The 21,970-nt window shown below is 44.1% G+C and overlaps 1 protein-coding gene across 1 annotated transcript; it reads right to left on the bottom strand.

Moving 5' to 3' along the window:
- Positions 1-4,434: 4,434 nt before the first annotated feature.
- On the bottom strand, positions 4,435-9,767 carry LOC308174105 (protein LEG1 homolog). The gene is made up of 6 exons (XM_080549168.1): positions 9,421-9,767; positions 8,739-8,825; positions 7,690-7,877; positions 6,520-6,641; positions 5,686-5,915; positions 4,435-4,816 (listed from the first exon to the last, which is right to left on the bottom strand). Exons 1-6 carry the CDS (start codon positions 9,746-9,748, stop codon positions 4,572-4,574), a joined length of 1,200 nt encoding a protein of 399 aa, XP_080405294.1. The 5' UTR covers positions 9,749-9,767; the 3' UTR covers positions 4,435-4,571.
- Positions 9,768-21,970: the final 12,203 nt, after the last annotated feature.

Genomic DNA, 21,970 nt, shown 5'->3' with positions numbered 1-21,970 from the left:
CTTAGGCGGGTGACGATGTGGACATTTTAAAATGTATTTATTTCCCTGACACTAAAATATAATACGGTTTTACGAAGTTCGCGCATATGCGCGCGCTCGTGTGTGTGTAAGTAAAAAAAACAGTCTGAAAGACTAGCGTCTCTTTTACAAAGGAGCCCTGGCCAAGACAGCCACAATACAACAAGTACATTTGACATAATAAAAGCACATAAAAACATGCAAAGCACATTACATAAAAACAGTAAAAACAGTACATGACCACAGGTACAGTAGCACACCTAGTACACATTGCGACATACTGGACCACAAGTAGCATACAAATTACATGCAACATGGAGCATGTAAATGATGCATGTAAATGCATGTAAATGATGGATCTTATCATGAATCATTTTTAAAGGCTTTAATATAGGCTACATGATGTATTAACTATTTATATTTTGTACCCAGATGTCAAATAAATACGTAACAAATGAATAGTTAACTTTTTTTTAAAAACTGCCCCGCTGAACCAATGAGAAGGACGGGGGGGAATTTCTGGTCTTCGCTACTTTAATCCGATAAAATAAGAAAACCGTAGTGCTTTTTAGATATTAGGAGCCCAAATCCGATGGCCAGTTAGGCAAACTATTATATAGTGTCGTTGCCGATCAATGATCGACGTCGTTATATAGAGAAAATAATGAAATAGGGGTTGATTCATCAGAGCAGTCATACGTCATCTCCCTGTCATCAGGGATTTGTAGTTCTTCAGTTGATTTGCCGTGTAAATCCCCAGACTGCCCAAATCCGATTGCCAGTCAGGCAAACAATTATATAGTGTCGTTGCCGATCAATGATCGACGTCGTTATATGGAGAACATTTATGAAATAGGCAATGAATGTGTGTCCTTTCAGTCTGCCTCCATGAACCACCCGACCCAAAGGCCTGAGGTGTTGTAGGAGGTATGAATATGATTTAGGGGGTATTTAGTATAACAGGCTAATGGGTTTATTGTGAGTTTACTTTGATTGTTTGTTTATTGCCTAGATCACCGTATTGAGAAGTCATATGGTTATGGGGGGTGATATTGCAAGGTAATTTAAGCACCTGCGCACCTTGCATGGTGGTAGTGGAGAGAGAGGGGAGCGATGTATTTTTGTTGACCGCATTATACGCATATTCTATACGCATTGTTTGTTATTTTTCTGGTTTTGATCGCTTATGGATTATTGTTGTACGTCGCCAAGTTTGACTGTTCTATTCAATAAATGTCCAATGTGACAATTGCCCTCCTCCACCGGCCCTAGTTTTGGATCTAGCTTGCTGTTCATTATTTTCATGATAAAACGTCATAACATCTTCATATACACCATACAGTAGACACTGAACAGTAGACATAAGACATGTTCATAAATGTTTATCTTATATGTGTATATGTTTGTGAATATGTGAATATGTTTTCTGTTTTTTTGCACCTTCGGAAGAGCCACTACAATTTCATTGTATAGGCAACTGTACAACGACAATAAAGTCTATTCTATTCTATTCTATACAGGATAAATACTGATTAACAGTAGGCTACTTTGGCAAATGCCCATTGAACAGATGTATTTATTATCCCATCTTAAGAAAACTAATGTAACACTCCCATCTGGAAGAAAAAAAAATGTGGAAAAAAAAATGTGAAAAAAAAAATTTTGGGGAAAAAAAATTGGAGGCCCTTTTTGTTTGGTGGCCCCAAGCAATTGCCTTGGTTGCCTCTATGGACGGGGCGCCTCTGATCATGTTTCAATAAATAGATAAATGAAATAAATCCTGTGTGCTTAATCTGAAATTCATTCTTGACTCCTGCCTTTCCTTCCAATCCCACATCAAGCCAGTCAGCTGAAACCCTGGTCCATGCTTTAGTCACCTCCCGCCTGGACTACTGCAATGGTGTCCTGTTCGGGGTACCCAACAAAACCCTGGACACGCCATGTCCAACCACTATGTCCAAAACTCTGCTGCCAGGGTTCTCACACACACCAAGCCGTGGCAGCACATCACCCTCACCCTCATCCACCTCCACTGGCCTCCGGTCAAGTCCCGCATCTCCTCCAAAATCCTCCTCCTCACCTACAAGTCCCTCCATGCCCGCGCCCCCCAGTACTTATCCGCCCACATGCTCCTCCTCCCCCGCTTAACTCTTTCATAAACCAGCGTGACCACAGCTTACGGCCCACCAGAAGCACCTCTCGTGGCGACCTTATAGTTCCATTCAGGAAAAGCACCTTCAGTAAGCAATCCTTCTCAGTGATAGCAATAGAAAACTGGAACTCACTACCCAACCAACTCAAAGACATACATACTTACTCCACCTTCACAACACACATGAAAGCCTGGCTGACACAGAACTATACTTGTCCTCATTAATCCCTCTCTGTGCTGCCTCTCCATAATGCCTTTTTTGTATGTTTTGTTTTGTTTAATGTATTGCTGTTTGTAAGTGCTTAATGTTGTGTGGCCTGTAATTGTCCTTTGGCTTCTATGTGCTTGAAATGTCGCTGCCCCCATAATGAATGAATGAATGAATGAATGAATGAATGAATGAATAGTCTTTATTGTCATTGCTATAGTACAGGTACCAAACAACGACATTTAGGAGGGGTGGCTCCCCTGGTGCTAGGAAAGAAAAAAAAAGAAAAAAAAAGGAAAGGAGCTGGTTTACATAAATAAAGGCTATGTACACTATCCACTATACTATACTGTACAGATAGACGATTAAGTGTGTATGTGGTGTTTGTTGTAGCCGCTTGCAATCACCTCAGCTTGCTTACGTGTGTTTTTTGTCAAGTGTGATATTGGGGTACCTTGTCTCAGCCACGTGTTCTTAGAATATTGAAATGTTTTATTTTAACTAATGACGTTACTTTTCAGGATGCCATGTTGCAACTGGCCGGGGACTTCAGCTGAAAATTAGCCGACTAGGCTAACGCTGCCTTTTTTACTGTATTTTATATGGTTCATGTATTTGGATTGTTTATATAATAAACGAATAAACTAAACTAAACTAAACTAAACTCCCCGGAACCTGCGTACTTCTGACTCGGGTCTTGGAATTGAAACAACAACAAAGCTGGCTCCCTGCTGGGATCGGGCTGGAGAAATGTAACCACTCTCCATTTCATCCACAGAGCTATGGGTGCAAGGACTCACTCATTATCCATGAGAAAAAATAAACAGTTATAGCTTTAACCATGTTTTGAAGCTATATTGCAACAACTGCGTTGTTTACAAACAATGGCGTGAAACAAGTTTATATGTTGGGTTCTGAAGACAGTTGGACTAAGCTCATAAGCTATTTCTAAGTTATATTCTTCAAGAATCAATGGCTATATACAATTAATCTAAAAAATAACCAATGCCAGATTGCCCCTTTAACCTTAGAGTAACCCCAACCCTACTAGTTGCTAACCCAACAGTAGCCCTAACCCTATAGTCAGGGGTGCACATAACTGGTGCGCAAGTGCGCATGCGTCGCCAAAATGCATGCTGCGCGGCAAATCAGCCGCATGAAGGCGCTCTTGCGCACCAACAGCTCTTTTTTTTTTTTTTTTTTGTGGAAAAGTTGATTTCAGTGTTTACAGAACAGAGCAGTGCTTAAAGAGATGTCCGTTTATATCAGTGTGTTTAAAGAACAGACATTCAGTTAGTGCTTAAAGAGATGTCAGTTTATTTCAGTGTGTTTAAAGAACAGACATTCAGTTAGTGCTTAAAGAGATGTCAGTTGATTTCATTGTGTTTAAAGGAGTCGGACAGACTTTCATTCTTAAAGAGCAGTCATTTGATTTTGCATTTGTTTCTTTTGTTTTGCACACAATAATTTGGTCGTTCATCTTTATTTATGAATAAATGTCGTTTTGCTAATAATATATCCATGTATCCCTTTTTTATCCATCCTGTGGGACGGGTCGTGACTCGCGAGCTCGGGGAGCACCAAGCAGCATCCCTAGGTGCTCCTCTGAGCACTAGCCCCAAAAAGTTATGTGCACCCCTGCCTATAGTACCTAACCCTAGTAGGACAATGAGTGAGAGATCAAGCCTATCAGCACTACACATTGTGAAAGAACCAGAACACTCGGTGGTGGACAAGTTGTTTATTGTGGGAGAGACATTTACATTCTGTGAAAAGACGTAAATGTCAAAATAAAGACACTGTACATGCTACTGTAGGTGCTACTAGCTTTAGTACTTTGTGTAGTTTCACTCAGTCGCTGCTTAGCCCCGCTAACGTGTAACGTGTGACACTGGCATGTGGCCATGATCACCCGTGGAATGTCACTAGCATGTATAAATGTGATGAATGAAACCAGGGGGCTTAGGGGTTTTAGTACACTCTTAGTTGGAGTGTTGTAACCGGGGGTTACGGGGGTATGTAATTGGGGGTTATTGGGGTATGTAATTGGGGGTTATTGGGGGTTATTGGGGTATGTTATTGGGGGTTATTGGGGTACGTAACCAGGGGTTATAGGGGTATGTAACCGGGGGTTACGTGGCTAGTTCTCCTTACTCCTCAGAGGACATGAACTCCTCAGGTTTCTTGGACTCCTCAGACTCCTTGATCGCCTTCTTCAGAATCCATCCATTTCCCATCGAGGAAACGTTGGAGTGCGAGACGTTGAAGGTGTGGTCCAGGACCCTTGATCGCGTGCTCCACAACCCGTCTGATGGAGGAACTGGAGGAGTCTGAGACGTCGAAGGAGTGGTCCAGGACCATGTGCTGCAGGAACTTCAGGCCCTTCTCCTTGTCTTTGGCCGACTTCATGGCTCTCATAAAATAACCCTGAATGTAGCCTGACAGGCAGGCAGACAGACAGACAGACAGGCAGGCAGGCAGGCAGGCAGGCAGGCAGACAGGGAGACAGACAGACAGACAGACAGGGAGACAGACAGGCAGACAGACAGACAGGCAGACAGACAGGCAGACAGACAGTGAGGCAGGCAGGCAGGCAGACGACACACCTGTTACTCTAACACGCTATACCTGTCAGACATACTGCACACCTGTAACATGCCACTGTACACCTGTCAGAGATACAATCTATTCTACAAGAGAGAGACCTGAACCCTGTACAGTGCAACAGGTATTGCCAATACCCCTGTTACAGATTCCTTTTTTTTTTACATAATAAAATAATAATAGGATTATTAATTGGTGCAATTGTGCACTTCAAGCCTTTCACCTCCAGGGGGAGACAACAGATCATCATCGTGTCATTGTGTCACCATAGTTTTGTGTCACAAAGTAATTAAAGTAGGGCCCCATCCAGAAACCACTCCTAGGCCCCTAACCCCCTACATACTACCCCTAACCCCTAACCCCCTACACACCACGCCTAACCCCCTATACACTACCCCTAGGCCCTAGCCCATAACCCCCTACACACTACCCCTGTCCCTTAGCCCCTACACACTACCCCTAGGCCCTAACCCCCTACACACTACCCCTAGGCCCTAGCCCCTAACCCCCTACACACTACCCCTAGCCCCTAACCCCCTACACACTACCCCTAGGCCCTAGCCCCTAACCCCCTACACACTACCCCTAGCCCCTAACCCCCTACACACTACCCCTAGCCCCTAACCCCCTACACACTACCCCTAGCCCCTAACCCCCTACACATTACCCCTAGCCCATGTAAGGGCCGGCGTGAGCTTCTTACCTGTTGAGCGGAACAACCAGCGGAAGATGGAGAGGATGTGGTTCTCCTCCGCGCTGAGGTCGGCGATGCCCGGGGCGCCGTCCCCCTCCTGGAGCACCCTGCTGGGCAGGGGAGACAGGAACAGGAGAGAGCGCGCCATGTCGGACCGGAAGTGTGTTGCTCCTACCATTTCGGCAAACTCCTGCCAATCCGATATGAAATTTTTCTCAGGGCGAGAGTATAGCGTCCACCTACGACACACACACGCAAGAGGAAGAAGGGTTAGGGTTAACACACACACACACACACACACACACATATACACACACACTATTATTACTAGGGTTAGGGTACTAGGGTTAGGGTATATTACTAGGGTATACTGAGGGTACTGATATATGTATGAGGGTATATATGAGGGTATATATGAGGGTATATATGAGGATATGAGGGTATATATGAGGGTATGTATGAGGGTATATATGAGGGTACATATGAGGGTGTACATGATGGTGAATACAGGCTTGGTAGATACCTGGAAGAAGGCCTCCCACTTGGCCAAGGGCTCTGGCTGTGTGGCTGAGCAGTCTGAATAGGAGGTGCAAGGGTTAGGGTATATTACTAGGGTATATTACTAGGGTTAGGGTATATTTCTAGGGTATATTACTAGGGTTAGGGTATATTACTAGGGTACATTACTAGGGTTAGGGTATATGACTAGGGTTAGGGTATATTACTAGGGTATATTACTAGGGTATATTACTAGGGTTATGGTATATTACTAGGGTATATTACTAGGGTTAGGGTATATTACTAGGGTTAGGGTATATTACATTACTATAGTATTATTCTTACCTCTCCCTGTTGCATTTTCTGGCCTGCTCCAGAGACGCCGCCTTGGCCTCCCACAATAGGCCCAGGATCTGGTCTCTCTTCTCAAAGTCTGTGATGGGAGACCCACTCACGTTTCTGAGGCCCTGAGGGACAACAGCATAACACCACCATGAAACACACAACCTTGTTGTCTCCACATTAACAGACGGTCAATACTGTCAAAAGACCTTACTGTATACGTACTACTGGCCAATCAGATTTAGATTTTGTGATGTTGGGCTGATTCTTTGACATGCCGCAAACTTCTAGCTGCTGCAAACTTCTGAACGAATTGTGCTGCTAGCTCGTTTTACTTCAATTAGCTAACTGGCCCTCCGATCACGGCGCACGAAAACTACTTATGTAATGCGTATTACTTGAATTGAAGTAAAACTAAAATAGCAGCACAATGGCTGAAGGAGGAGAAGAAATTGATTTGGTGGTGGATTTACTGATGGTCTGTATGAGGGTATATATGAGGGTATATATGAGGGTATATATGAGGGGCTGTATGAGGGTATATATGAGGGGCTGTATGAGGGTATATATGAGGGTATATATGAGGGTGTATATGAGGGTATATATGAGGGTATATATGAGGGTATATATGAGGGTATATATGAGGGTATATATGAGGGGCTGTATGAGGGTATATATGAGGGGCTGTATGAGGGTATATATGAGGGTATATATGAGGGTATATATGAGGGTATATATGAGGGTATATATGAGGGTATATATGAGGGTATGTATGAGGGTATATATGAGGGTACATATGAGGGTATATATGAGGGTATATATGAGGGGCTGTATGAGGGTATATATGAGGGGCTGTATGAGGGTATATATGAGGGTATATATGAGGGTATATATGAGGGTATATATGAGGGTATATATGAGGATATATATGAGGGTATGTATGAGGGTATATATGAGGGTACATATGAGGGTATATATGAGGGTACATATGAGGGTATATATGAGGGTATGTATGAGGGTATATATGAGGGTATATATGAGGGTATATATGAGGGTACATATGAGGGTGTATATGAGGGTATATATGAGGGTATGTATGAGGGTATATATGAGGGTATATATGAGGGTACATATGAGGGTGTACATGATGGTGAATACAGGCTTGGTAGATACCTGGAAGAAGGCCTCCCACTTGGCCAAGGGCTCCGGCTGTGTGGCTGAGCAGTCTGAATAGGAGGTGCAGTAGTCTGCCCAGTAATCTTCGCTGGGCGTCTGCAGCTGGACCTGAAGGAGACTGTCTCCGATTACACCTTCCTGAACCGCAGCCAGGAACGGGATTACAGACAGCTGGTAGTTGTTACCTGTAGAGATACAGAGAGAGAGAGAGAGAGAGAGAGAGAGAGAGAGAGAGAGAGAGAGAGAGAGAGAGAGAGAGAGAGAGAGAGAGAGAGAGAGAGAGAGAGAGAGAGAGAGAGAGAGAGAGAGAGAGAGAGAGAGAGAGAGAGAGAGAGAGAGAGAGAGAGAGAGAGAGAGAGAGAGAGAGAGAGAGAGAGACAGAGAGAGAGAGATACAGAGAGAGAGAGAGAGGGAGAGATACAGAGAGAGAGAGAGAGAGAGAGAGAGAGAGAGAGAGAGAGACAGAGGGAGAGAGAGAGAGAGAGAGACAGAGAGACAGAGAGAGAGAGAGAGAGACAGAGATACAGAGAGAGAGAGAGAGATACAGAGAGAGAGAGAGAGAGAGAGAGAGAGACAGAGAGAGAGAGGGAGAGATACAGAGAGAGAGAGAGAGAGAGAGAGAGAGAGAGAACAACTAGATATTAGCAGTATAATCGTATGGATAACACCCTACGACAGTGCCCTGCGTATGTAATGGGACAGTTATAGTTATGTTTTTCTTTAACTAGTATGTCTTGTGTAACTAGCGTATCTAATATTAATAATAATTCATTATCATTTATAAAGCGCTTTTCAGGGACTCAAAGACGCTGACAGTATGGGTACACAAAAACAACAAGCAACAGAAGACATGAGTACGTAGAAAACACGAGTACAATACACAGTATTAACCAACCAACCAAGGTACCGGAAACAATGAACACAGCATTGTCCAGGGGAGGGGGAAAAGGGGGGTGGCAGGGTTAGGGGAGATGGTTAAGGGTAGGGAAGGTTGTATGCTTGGGAGAACAGGTAGGTTTTGTATGAATATACACTACAGTACTCACAGGCCCAATAGCTCAGACCAGAGATGCACATTTTGTCTCCAGTCGCATGTCCACATATGGAGACACCGATGGGGTCAAGCAGACGCCCTATAGGAACACACGATCACATCACTACCTGTACACACACCCTATAGGAACATACTATAGATCATCACTGACTGTGCAGACACCCTCTCGCATTACACACACACCCTCGATTTAAACACACACACACACACACACACACACACATGCATGCAGGCACACACACAGCCTTGATTTACAGATACATCCACATGATTTGTACGCATCACAGTCACATGGACATGGTCTGGTGTGCGTCAGAGAGAGCATATTTGCACCTTTGCACTACTGACGTTTACATTACTACCTTTGTACTACTGTATATTGCACATTGCACATGTCTCCTGGTATACAGTAGCTAATGTAATGTAATGTAATGTTACATTGTAATGTAATGTCATGTAATGTAATGTTACATTACATTGTAATGTAATGTAATGTTATGTAATATGCCCCGGGAGCTTGGACCGTGTACTACCACGAGACAACTGTGTTAGCCCGCTGAGGTAGAGCCAGCGCCTCCTACTGCTGTGCCGTACACACACACACAGACACACACACACACACACACACACACACACACACACACAGCGTGCCTTCCGCTCCTACTGTGCCGTACCTGACCTGAGCATCCAGCCCAGCTGCATGGGCAGCTCCCACAGAGGGCTATCCGTAGCGTTGGCGCCCATGCAGGACATGTACCGCCCCGTGGCGTTGAGCAGCAGCCGGTACAGACCCATCCTCTGGCGGTAGTCCCAGGGGTCCACGGTCACCACGGTCACCACGCTGTCCACCTGCGGCAGGTCGGCCAGCCGGCCGGACGCCTGCTCCCACAGGATGGGCAGGCCGTTCTCAAGGACCACCGCGGCCTGGACCCCCAGGGCTGCCAGGCCCAGGACACACACACTCACACCCACACTCACACTCACGGACCAGACACCACGCATGGCTGCGATAGTAGTGAACTGACTTCAACAGCTTTACACGGGGGGGGGGGGGGCTGTGTGTGGGGCTGTGTGACGCACGCTTTTGTACGGAGGCTGGTGGCCTGTTCACGTTGACCTTCACGCAGACCATGTGAGAGAAAGAAGGAGGGAGGAAGGGAGGGATAGAGAGAGAGAGAGAGGGAGGGGATAGAGTGACAGACAGAGAGAGAGAGAGAGAGAGAGAGAGAGAGAGAGAGAGAGAGGGAGGGATAGAGAGAGAGACGGAGAGAGGGAGGGATAGAGAGAGAGAGAGACAGAGAGAGAGAGAGGGAGGGATAGAGAGAGAGAGGGGGAGGGATAGAGAGAGAGAGAGAGGGATAGAGAGCGGGATAGAGAGAGAGAGAGAGAGGGATAGAGAGAGAGGGAGGGATAGAGACAGAGAGAGAGGGATAGAGAGTGGGATAGAGAGAGAGACAGAGAGAGAGAGGGAGGGATAGAGAGAGAGACAGACAGAGAGAGAGTGGAGGGATAGAGAGAGAGAGAGGGATAGAGAGAGAGAGGGGGAGGGATAGAGAGAGAGACAGAGAGAGAGAGGGAGGGATAGAGAGAGAGACAAAGAGAGAGAGAGAGAGACAGAGAGAGAGAGAGAGAGAGAGAGAGGGAGGGATAGAGAAAGAGACAAAGAGAGAGAGACAGCGATTCAGATAACATTGATTGCCATTTATGTTGAAACACATAGTAGGAACTTGTGGCATTGGAGTGTGCGTGCTAGTTCTATTTTTTCACAGATATACAAGACAAGACAAGTGCAAACAGAGCATTGACTGTACTCTAGAAGTGACATGTCTGGGGCAGTGTATTGACTGGTACTGTATGTTGACTAGTCAAGTGGCTTGTCTGGGGAAAACTATCAACATTTCACTGTTGAGAGGTAGCTTGTTTTTACCATGTGAGAGAAAGAGAGAGGAAGGGAGGGAGGGATAGAGAGAGAGAGCGAGACAGAGAGAGAGAGGGATAGAGAGCGGGATAGAGAGAGAGGGAGGGATAGAGAGACAGAGAGAGAGAGGGATAGAGAGAGAGAGACAGACAGAGAGAGCGGAGGGATAGAGACAGAGAGAGAGAGAGGGAGGGATAGAGAGAGAGACAGACAGAGAGAGAGACAGCGATTCAGATTCGACATTTCACCGTTGAGAGGTAGCTTGTTTTCATTGTGCCTTTTGTTTGTTTTTGAGTGAGTATGTTGGTCCAGATCCCAGAGCCTGTGAGGTGAGGTAGGACCATGTTGGCCATGACCTCTCAACACCAACACCCAGGGTTCACTTGAGTTCATTCGGACTTGGGAGGTGAACTATTCTTTTTCATGTAACACATATATAGTCATAGTCAATTTATTGAAACACGCACCAAACTACACCGGTTTAGGGCGCCCTGGGCGCGGACTCTAAAACAGAGAGAAAACATGATGGAATAATGGTAAACAAAACACAGACGGGTAAGGACAACAAGATAAACGAAATAAACACGGAGGACGTCCAACATTCATAACCAACCGCACACATTTAAAGACAGACATTCATACTATTATACAACACATCACATTGGCTCAGCCAACCCAAACATACTCTGGGCTATGCCCCCCAACATTTCCCAGTTGACAGAACGAATAAACCCCCTCATGACTTCTTCACAGTGATGCAAAGTTTCCCAAAGTACGTAACTGTGTGTGTGTGTGTGTGTGTGTGTGTGTGTGTGTGTGTGTGTGTGTGTGTGTGTGTGTGTGTGTGCGTGTGTGTGTGTGTGTGTGTGTGTGTGTGTGTGTGTGTGTGTGTGTGTGTGTATGTCTGTGTCTGTCTGTCATCCTTCCAAGTGGGCTCCCAGGTATGGTTGCTGTGTTGCTCGGGACAAACAGTGACGCAGCAGTTTCAGGGGGTGTGAACCCCAGGGTTGTTTGATGTGAGGAGGTAAAGGCCACTCTAGTACAAAGTCCTTTAATGTCACATACTTGAGAGCAGAGAGACGCTTGATTCACACGGGCCACCAGATCTTATCCACCTCATTTTTCTGGTTTTTTGCTCGAAATGACATGCCCACAGTGAATATAGAATATCTCCACAATCACAAGGGCCTTCATAATGATATTGTTATCAAATGAAAGCTAACACCTGTGGGGTGGCTGTAGAAGTGTCAGAATCAAAATCTATGTTACTGTGTCAGAGCAAATAGAGCTAGAACATTATAAAACATCTCAAATTCAGTCTCCGCCTAAAAAAACAACAGCTTTTACAGTGAATATCACCTTGGAAACCTGATAACGAAGCCCAAATCATCTAGGAATCAGTACTCCAGGGTCTTATTAGTACTTGTGCCAAAGTCGATGCTAGTAATGTGAGCAAATGCAACTTTGTACCTGTTTTAGTACAGGTATGTTTAGGCGGACACCTATATGTTTAGGCCATTGGAGATATTTTGGCACCATCTTTGACCTTTGACCTTTCTCATGTATCAGATTTCTTTTTTGGGGGGGGATTTTTTTGGGTTGGCCGACCAATGGTATGGAAATTCGGCGTTGAAACCGGACATGACACATTCTCCAGTTGGAGAAAACTGGATGTGACTTAGGCCGTGTTTACCGTCTCGGGGAAAAAATGGTGGCATCGTATAGCATGCAAAGTTGTGAAAAAAATGTGATATCGATGAAGAGAATTGATCGAAGTAAACTCTTTATATCACTTCGGATGCCCATGGGGGTCCGTTGGCTCCTATGAGGTTAATGTTATACACCATACACAATAAATATACTTCCTGAATACAAGAACACACCCTGACTAAATGGTACAATATGAATAGTACCAACATTTGAAATAGTAGTAGATTGTAGGTAGTAGGGAGTGCAAAATACTTTTATGTGCAAAAACATAACGTATGTTTGTTGTGCAAACAGTGTAATGCAGGGAACGTAATGAAACATGTCAAACACACGTGACGTACATACAACCACAGTATCCAACACAACAGCACTGGAGGAGGAGGCATCAGTCTACTTTATCATCGCACAATTATTACAGATTATTATTTTAGGCAACAAACACCTTTGAAAAAAAGCAGTGCAGAAAAGCCCTATCAGCAACTATTGAATTCCTTTTTCTTTTTTTTCTGAGTGGGGCAGTCCCACTCATATTTTCATTTTTATTGTGACAGAGACAGTAGAGATTTGACAGGAAGGACGGGTGAGAGAGAGAGAAGGGATGACATGCAGGATATGTCCGCGGCTGGAATCGAACCGGGAACCCTGCGGTTACGTGGTCAGCGCATAGTCCGCTACGCCACCTAAGCGCCCCACTTTGCTCGGCTGCCCTCGGACAGGCGGTTCAGGACCATGTTCGCAAGGACAAACAGACTGAAGCTCAGCTTCTACCCCAGGGCCATTCAGGCCCTGAACACAGCAAAGACCTAGGTTCTAGGCCCTGTACAATCTAGACAATTTGATGGCAGCTACTAGATTGAAATCAAGTGCAATACTGAAACACAACTGTGAACATTTCATAACCTGCAAACTGCGACACTTTAAATGAATGTGCAATAACACTATGTGCAATATGACAACCCTCGGGTACATAAGGTTCAGAGATAGGAAATGTTAGAATAGGTATAGCATAGCATAGAGTACAGCACAGTGTTTTATTTGTATAGTATAGTATAGTGGATAGTGTACATAGCCTTTATTTATGTAAACCAGCTCTTTTCCCTTCTTGTTAATTGTTTTTTTCTTCCTAGCAGCAGGGGAGCCCCCCCTCCCAAATTTCGTTGTTTGGTACCTGTACTATATCAATGACAATAAAGACCATTCATTCATTCATTCAACTATTGAATTCCAAGCTGAGTCCCTAATGCCACTGCCGGAGGGAGGGGGGTGGATGTCCGCTGGGGGACGTCATTCCTGAGGGGAAGGCTGGCTGTCACTGTGTCATTAACACTAGAACAGCCACGGGTGGGGTCATAATGACCCCACCCGTGGCTGTTCTAGTGTTAATGACCCCACCCATGGCTGTTCTAGTGTTAATGACCCCACCCGTGGCTGTTCTAGTGTTAATGACCCCACCCATGGCTGTTCTAGTGTTAATGACCCCACCCATGGCTGTTCTAGTGTTAATGACCCCACCCATGGCTGTTCTAGTGTTAGAACAGCCACGGGTGGGGTCTTTTGACCCTGTGAGTACAATTATTTTCATATCTTTGCACTAGATATGGGCGTTCTACCACCCAGTATCCTTACATTTTAAAAATCACATCAGGATTAAGCTGGTATAAAGCTATTTTTCCTTTCCGTCAACTGTAAAACGTTAGATTCATTGCGCATTATAGGAACTAAAGGGTTAGCCTAGCCCAGGGGTCGGCAACCCGCGGCTCCGGTGTAAGTACCGGATTTTCCGACCCTGGAGGTTTTTTCCGACCCTACCTGTTCCGGTCATAGGTTCTGCCCTTTCCGGCCATAGGTAGCGCTATGATTCGCTGACGACGATGACTTACGATCACATGATGACCGCCATTTTTACCCATCAGTAATTTTGGCTGTTTATAGATCTAATCTCTGTAGCTACCTTAAGATACATGGATGTTGCGCGCGGATGTTGCACGCGACAGAGAGAGACTTGATGCATGATATGTATCCTCCTGGCATGCCCAAGGTTGGAAACCTTAAATCAAGGATTCGAAAGGCGTCCAAGAATTCATTCATTCATTCATTCAATAATTACTTGATGAAAGGTAAGTCAGTGTGAATAAGGCCCAATCCCAATTCACCCCTAGCCCTTCGTTTTCACCCCTATGGCTCGATTTGCGCGTTCACGTTTAGGGCGAGGGCTGTCTCAATTCATATTTCATCGAGGGCTAGGGGTAAGGGGGAGGGCTAACTATTACTTCGTTTCGAGGGATTTCAGGACCAGACTAGCTTCGAAGGGCTAACGGTACGCTACCCCTTGATACCAGGATGCATTGCGAATCATCTACAGAAATCTTATGTCGCTCTATTCAATGCGGAAATGTCATTTTACTTTCTCTGTAATTACTTATTAATAAAGATTTGAAAAATTATGATAACCATCGTATTGTCTTAGTTTAATGTCATTACAATGCATTATAGACCTTTTATTTATAACAAGCTTAACCCAAAAATCGCTTTTATGTCGGTGCTGTGTCTAACGTTACAGTAACGCAACGCTGCATGACAGTCGAGCATTTCAGAGATTACAGTCATAAATCAATTATTACCTGTGGCGTTTGACAGCGGATGATGGTACACATATGTAAAGTTATCTATCAAACGTTCGTCTGACTTGTACATGATGCGAATTTTGACCTATTTCCACCCGCAATCTAATCCGAGCAGTTGTTATTTGGTAATATTATTAATGGGTTGTATCATTAATTTCAATGCATTATAGACCTTTTCTTTATAACAAGCACAACAACAACAAAACGTTATCATGCCGATGTGCTGTGTGCTGTGTGTCTAACGTTACAAGCTGATTTGTGCATGACAGCCGCGCATTGACATATTTCCATGTCTAATGGCATATGACACGCGAAATGTAACTACAGTTAAGGATACGCGTAAAGGATGATGATCTATCACCGTTCGACTCTACTGAGAATAATGTTTCCGCTTATTTGTCATCTCTCCTTCACGGGCAAATGTGGCCGCGTCCCCAAGAGATCCTCTTTCTACGTTTTTGACCACCACTATTATGGATTGATTTTTGGATTCTAGACGACGAATTGTTCTGAGAAAGGCGCTTGGTAACGTGATTTTTGGACAACGCTTTATGACTACTGATGGACTGGTTGTTTTGGTTGGAGTCATTCATTGTCATTAAATTCATTGTCATTATTGCGATGTCCACAAAAAAGACATCGCTGACGGAAGAGACTAAAAAAGGAACGTCTAAACACTACAGTGTGTTGATAACAAATGAAAATAGATGCTTATAGCACACGCAACAGAAATAAACACAGCTGAAGAAGGCATTGCGAGATGTGAGAATTCGCCGGCAACACAACGCGTCACCCGTACCGCGTGATGACGTAGGCGCCGTGAAGGGCTGTCCCAATTCAGAGGGCTTAGATTTCAAGGGGTAGGGCTTGTGACGTATTCGAAGGCCTTGCATTCGAATCGAGTGACACTCGAAAACGAGCCATAGGGGTAGAAAAGAGAATCGGGATTGGGCCTGCCTATGTTATATCCACTCTTGAAGCCACTGCTTGAAATGGCGAAAATGCATAGGCCTATATCAAAATTGTGTGCATAAAACCTGTTTCCAGTGGCTTTATATTTGCACTTCTAAATGAATGCTGTATTTTCCTGCTGCATCAGGTGAGGAGTTGTACTACAAGGACAAGTACAAGGACAAACTTCGCTTGGTGGTGTGCAACAAAGATGGACTTCGTGATGTCCTGATGGTAACTTTCATATCTGACTTGAGTTCTTGTCCATCATCTTTCCCAATTATGACAAGATTATCATTGTTGGAGACCTCAAAACCTACTTATTCAATCTCGCCTTTTAAATGTCTGTCTTTATTGTTGTTTCATCTGTTCTATTGTTGTTTTATCTTCTTTGCTCTCTGTGAAGCACATTGTGTCACATTTTTGTGAGAAATGGGCTATACAAATGAAGTTTGATTTGATCTGAACTTGGGAGTGCCACGACAACCATGGGACTGGGGGTAATCCAGGGTGACGCCGAACGCTGGAGAAGGTGATGGCGTCCTACCACTGGTCCACCTGTTATTAGTGCATGGTGTGTGTGAACATTGTAATTTATACACTGCCCGTTAGCAATGATCTTTTACTCAAAGATCTCCAACTCTTGTGTAATTCTCATACTGACCACAATCTGATTCTGCACTGGAACACCCAGACCATCATACAGGCCGCAGCCCCTCAACCAGGGTTCGAGTTATGTGGGAGCCAATGGGAGCTGAGCTCCCATAGAGATGGTCTGAGGCTCTCTGAGCTCCCATGAAGGCAGTAAAATCAAAAATCTGTGGGGGTCGCTAATAATACATTACCACAACTATTATTTGATCAAAATGTCAATGTAATGAATATTATTTAATTTATATTATCAATATTGTAAAATAAACACGTTTTTCAAAAGAACTACGCGCACCATTAATCTCCTGTGAATGACAGTTTGCCTTTGACTGCCTGCACTTCACCACCAAGACACCATGGGGCGCAGTAGAATATTGTGCAACAGCAAAAGGTTGATTAATCAGCTGTGCGGTAAACCGTTGGAACACACAGTGCACAGCTGATTAATCAATTAAACCAATAGAGTGAGACACCAGTTGCCTTTCAGGAAGTAGTGAGATCGTGCACCTAGCCTATTATTGAGAAGCAAACATTCATTAATTAGCTATACAGGAGTATATACATACAGTAGCTACCATGCCGCCCAAAAAAAGGCCACTGCTGCCGACCGGGTCATCAAGCCTAGAAAATGTCGGGTTTTTATCAAAGAAACCTGCTATGACACCTAACGTTAGCCCTGTTGCTACTACTGCTGCTACTACTGAGGACTCTGCTACCTACTGAAAACAGACCACTCAGCCTACTGAAAACAGACCACTCAGCCTACTGAAAACAGACCACTTTGGTCTATCTTGTCTCCGTAAAGGTAAGGTGGCTTTTACTTTTTACTAACCTAGTGTACTAACCTAATGTATTTTTCGCTCCTTCTGTATAGCAAAAATAACAAAATTATTGGCCGAGATACATGTGTGACTATCGCTTTTATAGCTGTTGTTTCATGTGGGGCTGTTGATGTGGTGAAATGAGTAGCCTGCAGCTGTAGCGTCAGGATATGTTGGGATTTGAGGATGAGGATGATGTTTCTGTACCGGTACCGTTTTTAAAGTATCGATTTGTCACCGGTATCGAATAAAACCCAAACTGTACCCAACCCTAACTATATGTTTACATGCCAACTAATTAGCTAATTCATTTCTTTCATTTAGAGCTGAGGGGAGCAACAGAGAGACGGACAACAGGACAGCAACAGAGAGACAGACAACAGGACAGCAACAGAGAGACAGACAACAGGACAGTAACAGAGAGACAACGGGAGAGGAGAGCAATAGAGACAGAACTGAATGCACTGAACCTTTTTTTAATTCTTTGCATTATTAACACTGTTGTGTTATTGTGTTATTAAAGTGTTTAAGTGTTTTATGGTAAAGCATTATGAGTGGTGTGTGTGTGCAGGGTGCTCGTGAGTTGTATATTTTGGGGAGGGGGGAGACTTGTGTATGGGGGCGGGGGGTCCTCACACAAAGGAGTAGCCTAGGGCCACTGACCACCTTAATCCGCTACTGCCTATAGCTAATTAAAACTTGTAAGTCCCATCGCTGTGTGGGCATGATTCGCGCGTGCATGAGAACATTTCGCACTGTTATTTTGGAGACCCCCACAGAGTTCAGCTTATAACTCGAACCCTGCCCTCAACCACAGCGGTTCTGCACCTAAGGCACTAAGCCCAGCAGCTGACCACCACCACCAACATGACGCCTCAACCACATCAAGAATTCTCTGACTCAAGATAATTTCCTCTGAAATGTCACTGTTTTAAAGGTTGATGAGTGCCCCCGCTGTCAACATCATGAGAAAATAAAGACAGTTGCACCTGTACTCCATCCCATCCAAGTGAAAGAGGCATGGAGTGTCCTGGGGATTGATCTCATTGGTCCACTTCCCACCACTGCAAAGGGCAAAAGGTAACTACTGAATGTTGGGCAGAAGTATGTGTAACCCCTTTTGGTTAAAGCTAGTGAGATAAGCTGACATCATGTATTGGATAAGTCAATAAAAGTTATGAAGCAAGTTTTTGGTGGACCCCATGAGGAATAGCTGCTGCAATGCTGTAGCTAATGGAGAACAATCTGCATTTTTCATTGCAGATACATTCTGACTGCAACCGACCTCTTCACCAAGTGGGTTGTGGCAAAAACCCTCTACACCAAAACAGCCAATGAGGTGTCCAGGAAGATAGTCAACATTCTTCTTGACTTTGGACTGGTAGAGAGCATCATTAACGACCAAGGACGGGAATTTGTGAATGAGGTACAGTTATCTATATAAGACACAGTGTATGTGATGTGTGACATTTGATAATTGTAATTTAATCTAATTTAATTGCATACACTAGTGCATCTGCAGGTCAACCATAGTGTTTTTGAGGCTCTGGGTGTCAAACACTGCATCACGTTAGCCTACCACCCCCAGGCCAATGGACAGGACGAGCGCACAAACCGCAACGTGAAGACTGCGCTTGCCAAGTACTGTGGGGAGGGACAGAACTGGGATGCCCATTTGAGGGGGCCTACTATTGTGTAACAACTGCATATGTAAACAATTCAAACAAACATAGAAAGAAACAAAAAACTATTCAAACAATATAGAAAGATGGTGAAATGCTATTGATTGTACTTTTGTTTTGTTTTACAGCGATCAACCAAGTACACCCCCGTACTTGGCACTGTTCGGACGGCACCCTCGCAGCCCAGGTGTCATCAACACAACACAGACTGAGGAGGGTGACGACTCAGCTGTGGTTGTGGTTGATTTGGCAGAGGAGGATGTACAGGCGAAGACTGTCGAAGTTACAGATCTACATGCAAAGGTGATGTAAAAATGGCAATTTATGCATAATAATATCTAATAATAACAAATATGCATACAATGGCAATATATGCTATCAAATATGAATATGTTTTAAGGGACAATTAATTAAATTATAACAATTTTTCAGATTTACCAGAACATCCAATTTGCCCAGGCAAGGCAGAAAAAGGCCTACGAGGCCCGGAACAAAAAGGGGGTCAAATCCTTTGACTTCAAAGTTGGGGATGAGGTCCTACGGGCAAACAAGCGGAAGAGGGAACAGGAGGTGAGCATGATGCTGAATGGTAAATAATAGTGTTTTTTGTTAGTTCAATAGTTGTGATTGCACCATGCATTTTATTCCTTCAGTGTGAGCGGTCTGACAGTGTGGTGGGCAGCAATGCCATAAGAAATGACCACAGCTATGCCGCAACAATGCGAGAGGAAGACGCCAAGAAAAAGAGGACAGAAGACGACAACTTGGGTATGTTTCTCTTCACCAGTACTGTATATTACTATAACCTTATATGAAAACGGTGCCACTACACCACTGGCTGTAGAACTGTTTCTATGGACCACTGTAAGAGGACTTTAAACTGTTTTTGTCTTGTAGACCGTGGCAAGTCCACCCTCCTGGGAGCGGAGTGGATGAAGAAGAACGCCCACCGGCTGGAAGGGAAGGTCCAGGAGCCTGCTTTTCTTCAATTGGACAAAATACAGAGAGAGGAAATAGAGGCTAAATTGAAACTGACTGAAGACGAAGAAGAACGTCAAGAATTGCTGGACATTTTTTTGTTTGAATTTGAACATTCAATTGATTATGATTTATTTCTGTTAGAGGTCAAGGACAATCTTGGAATCCCTGTGTGCGCAAGTTTCAAGGCTCCCAGTTCGGAAGAGTGATTGATTAATTAGTGTGTTTGCAGTCGCAAATATAAAACTGAATCTGAACAGTAGTGGGAACTACATGTTGGTCACATTACCCCAAACGATAACGGTGGATGACCGATGGCCTTATTCACTTATTCCTTCCAGCTAGAGTCTGGATCTAGCTAGAGTTATAGTCATGTCAGATGGAGGGGCTTTTGACACGTGCATGCTGTCTGAGTCAGTCCATCCTCTTCATGGGCGTGGGTTAGATGTGGCTACAGGCCCCACGCTTTCAACTGCCAGGCTCTCCCTCCGTCTCTCTGGGGCCTACGTCCAGGATCGGCCTGGTGACAGACTAGACAGCATTATTAACATTGGCCATGGAATTGTCCTGCCGGAGACCGGCTGTTACCCATTGACGCATTCTGTCTGTCCATAGCTCCCGCTCTGTAGCATCTCCACTCCTCCTTATGGTGGTGACAATTCCCTTGTGGGGGTCACTACACTCATTGGTGTGGTTATTATCATGGTTCTGCTTGTAGAAATGCCACTATGGTGGTGACAATACCCGGTCCCTTGTGGGGGTCACAACACTCCTCATTGGTGTGGTTAATCTCATGGTTCTGCTTGTTTGAGGTTTTCCCAAATAAGATATATATGTATATGTACACATGCTATATTTCGGTTAACCTACACAATGTTTTTACTTGATTCCAGCTAATTTGTGAATGAATACGTTTTTGTTTGTGTATGGTCAATCCATTTTTATGTAAATATGGTTTCATGCTGTATTGATTTACAATAAATTCATTGCATTTCATTAAATCTTGTTGCTTTACTACAAAAAACACATCTGATTGAGGAAGACTACAAAACATTGAGAAAGGATTTGGTAAACCAAGTATTTCATGCGTCATAAGGTAAGAAGAGGGGTGTGGCCATAGTAATTAATACATCTTAACCATAGCTAAAGGTAATGAATCTTTTTTTCATTTCATACCTATTAGAATTAAAATTTGAAGCAAACTATGGAAAATGTATAACAGTGAAATACATTCTTAGAAATGTCTACCGTGTCATGATTACAAAGATACCACTTGAACACACACACACACACTGTGACACATTGGTCACACGCGCGGGCACACGCGCGATGCGCGCGAAACACACACACACACACACACACACACACACACACACACACACGCACACACACAACACACAGTTTCAGATCTACTAACGGGTCTTCGTCGTCATCGTTGTCATCGCGAATCATAGCGAATCATAGCGAATCATAGCGCTACCTATGGCCATCCCTCTGATGCGGCTCCCTGTGGCTTTTGAAAATAAAAAAAAATTTAAATAAAAAAAAGTATTTTATTTTAGTTTGTTCGTTTTTAAAATGTAGGCTAATTCTAAATTTGAAGATTATGGTGATCTTGTAACATCTAAATAAAACGTGTAAAAAAAAAATGTTGTCGCTGTTACTATACGTCACATCCGCTAATGTGCGACACCCGCCAGCGCGCGGGTTTTTCGAATCCCAGGTAGGCTAACTATGGAGAATTCTAAGAAAAGAAAAGTGTCTGAAGAAAACAGAACATTCAATGGTACGTGGACAGATTCATTTGCTTTCACTGCTGACGAGACTGGTTTACCAGTATGCTTAATATGTAATGAGAAACTAGGAAACAACAAAAAGTCAAATGTCGC

This window comes from Nansenia antarctica (assembly GCF_963989245.1).
Source record: "Nansenia antarctica genome assembly, chromosome: 19".
In the NCBI taxonomy this organism is placed as follows: Eukaryota; Metazoa; Chordata; class Actinopteri; order Argentiniformes; family Microstomatidae; genus Nansenia; species Nansenia antarctica.
The sequence above is the reverse complement of the archived record's forward strand: the minus strand, read 5'-3'. Positions and strand labels throughout refer to the sequence as shown.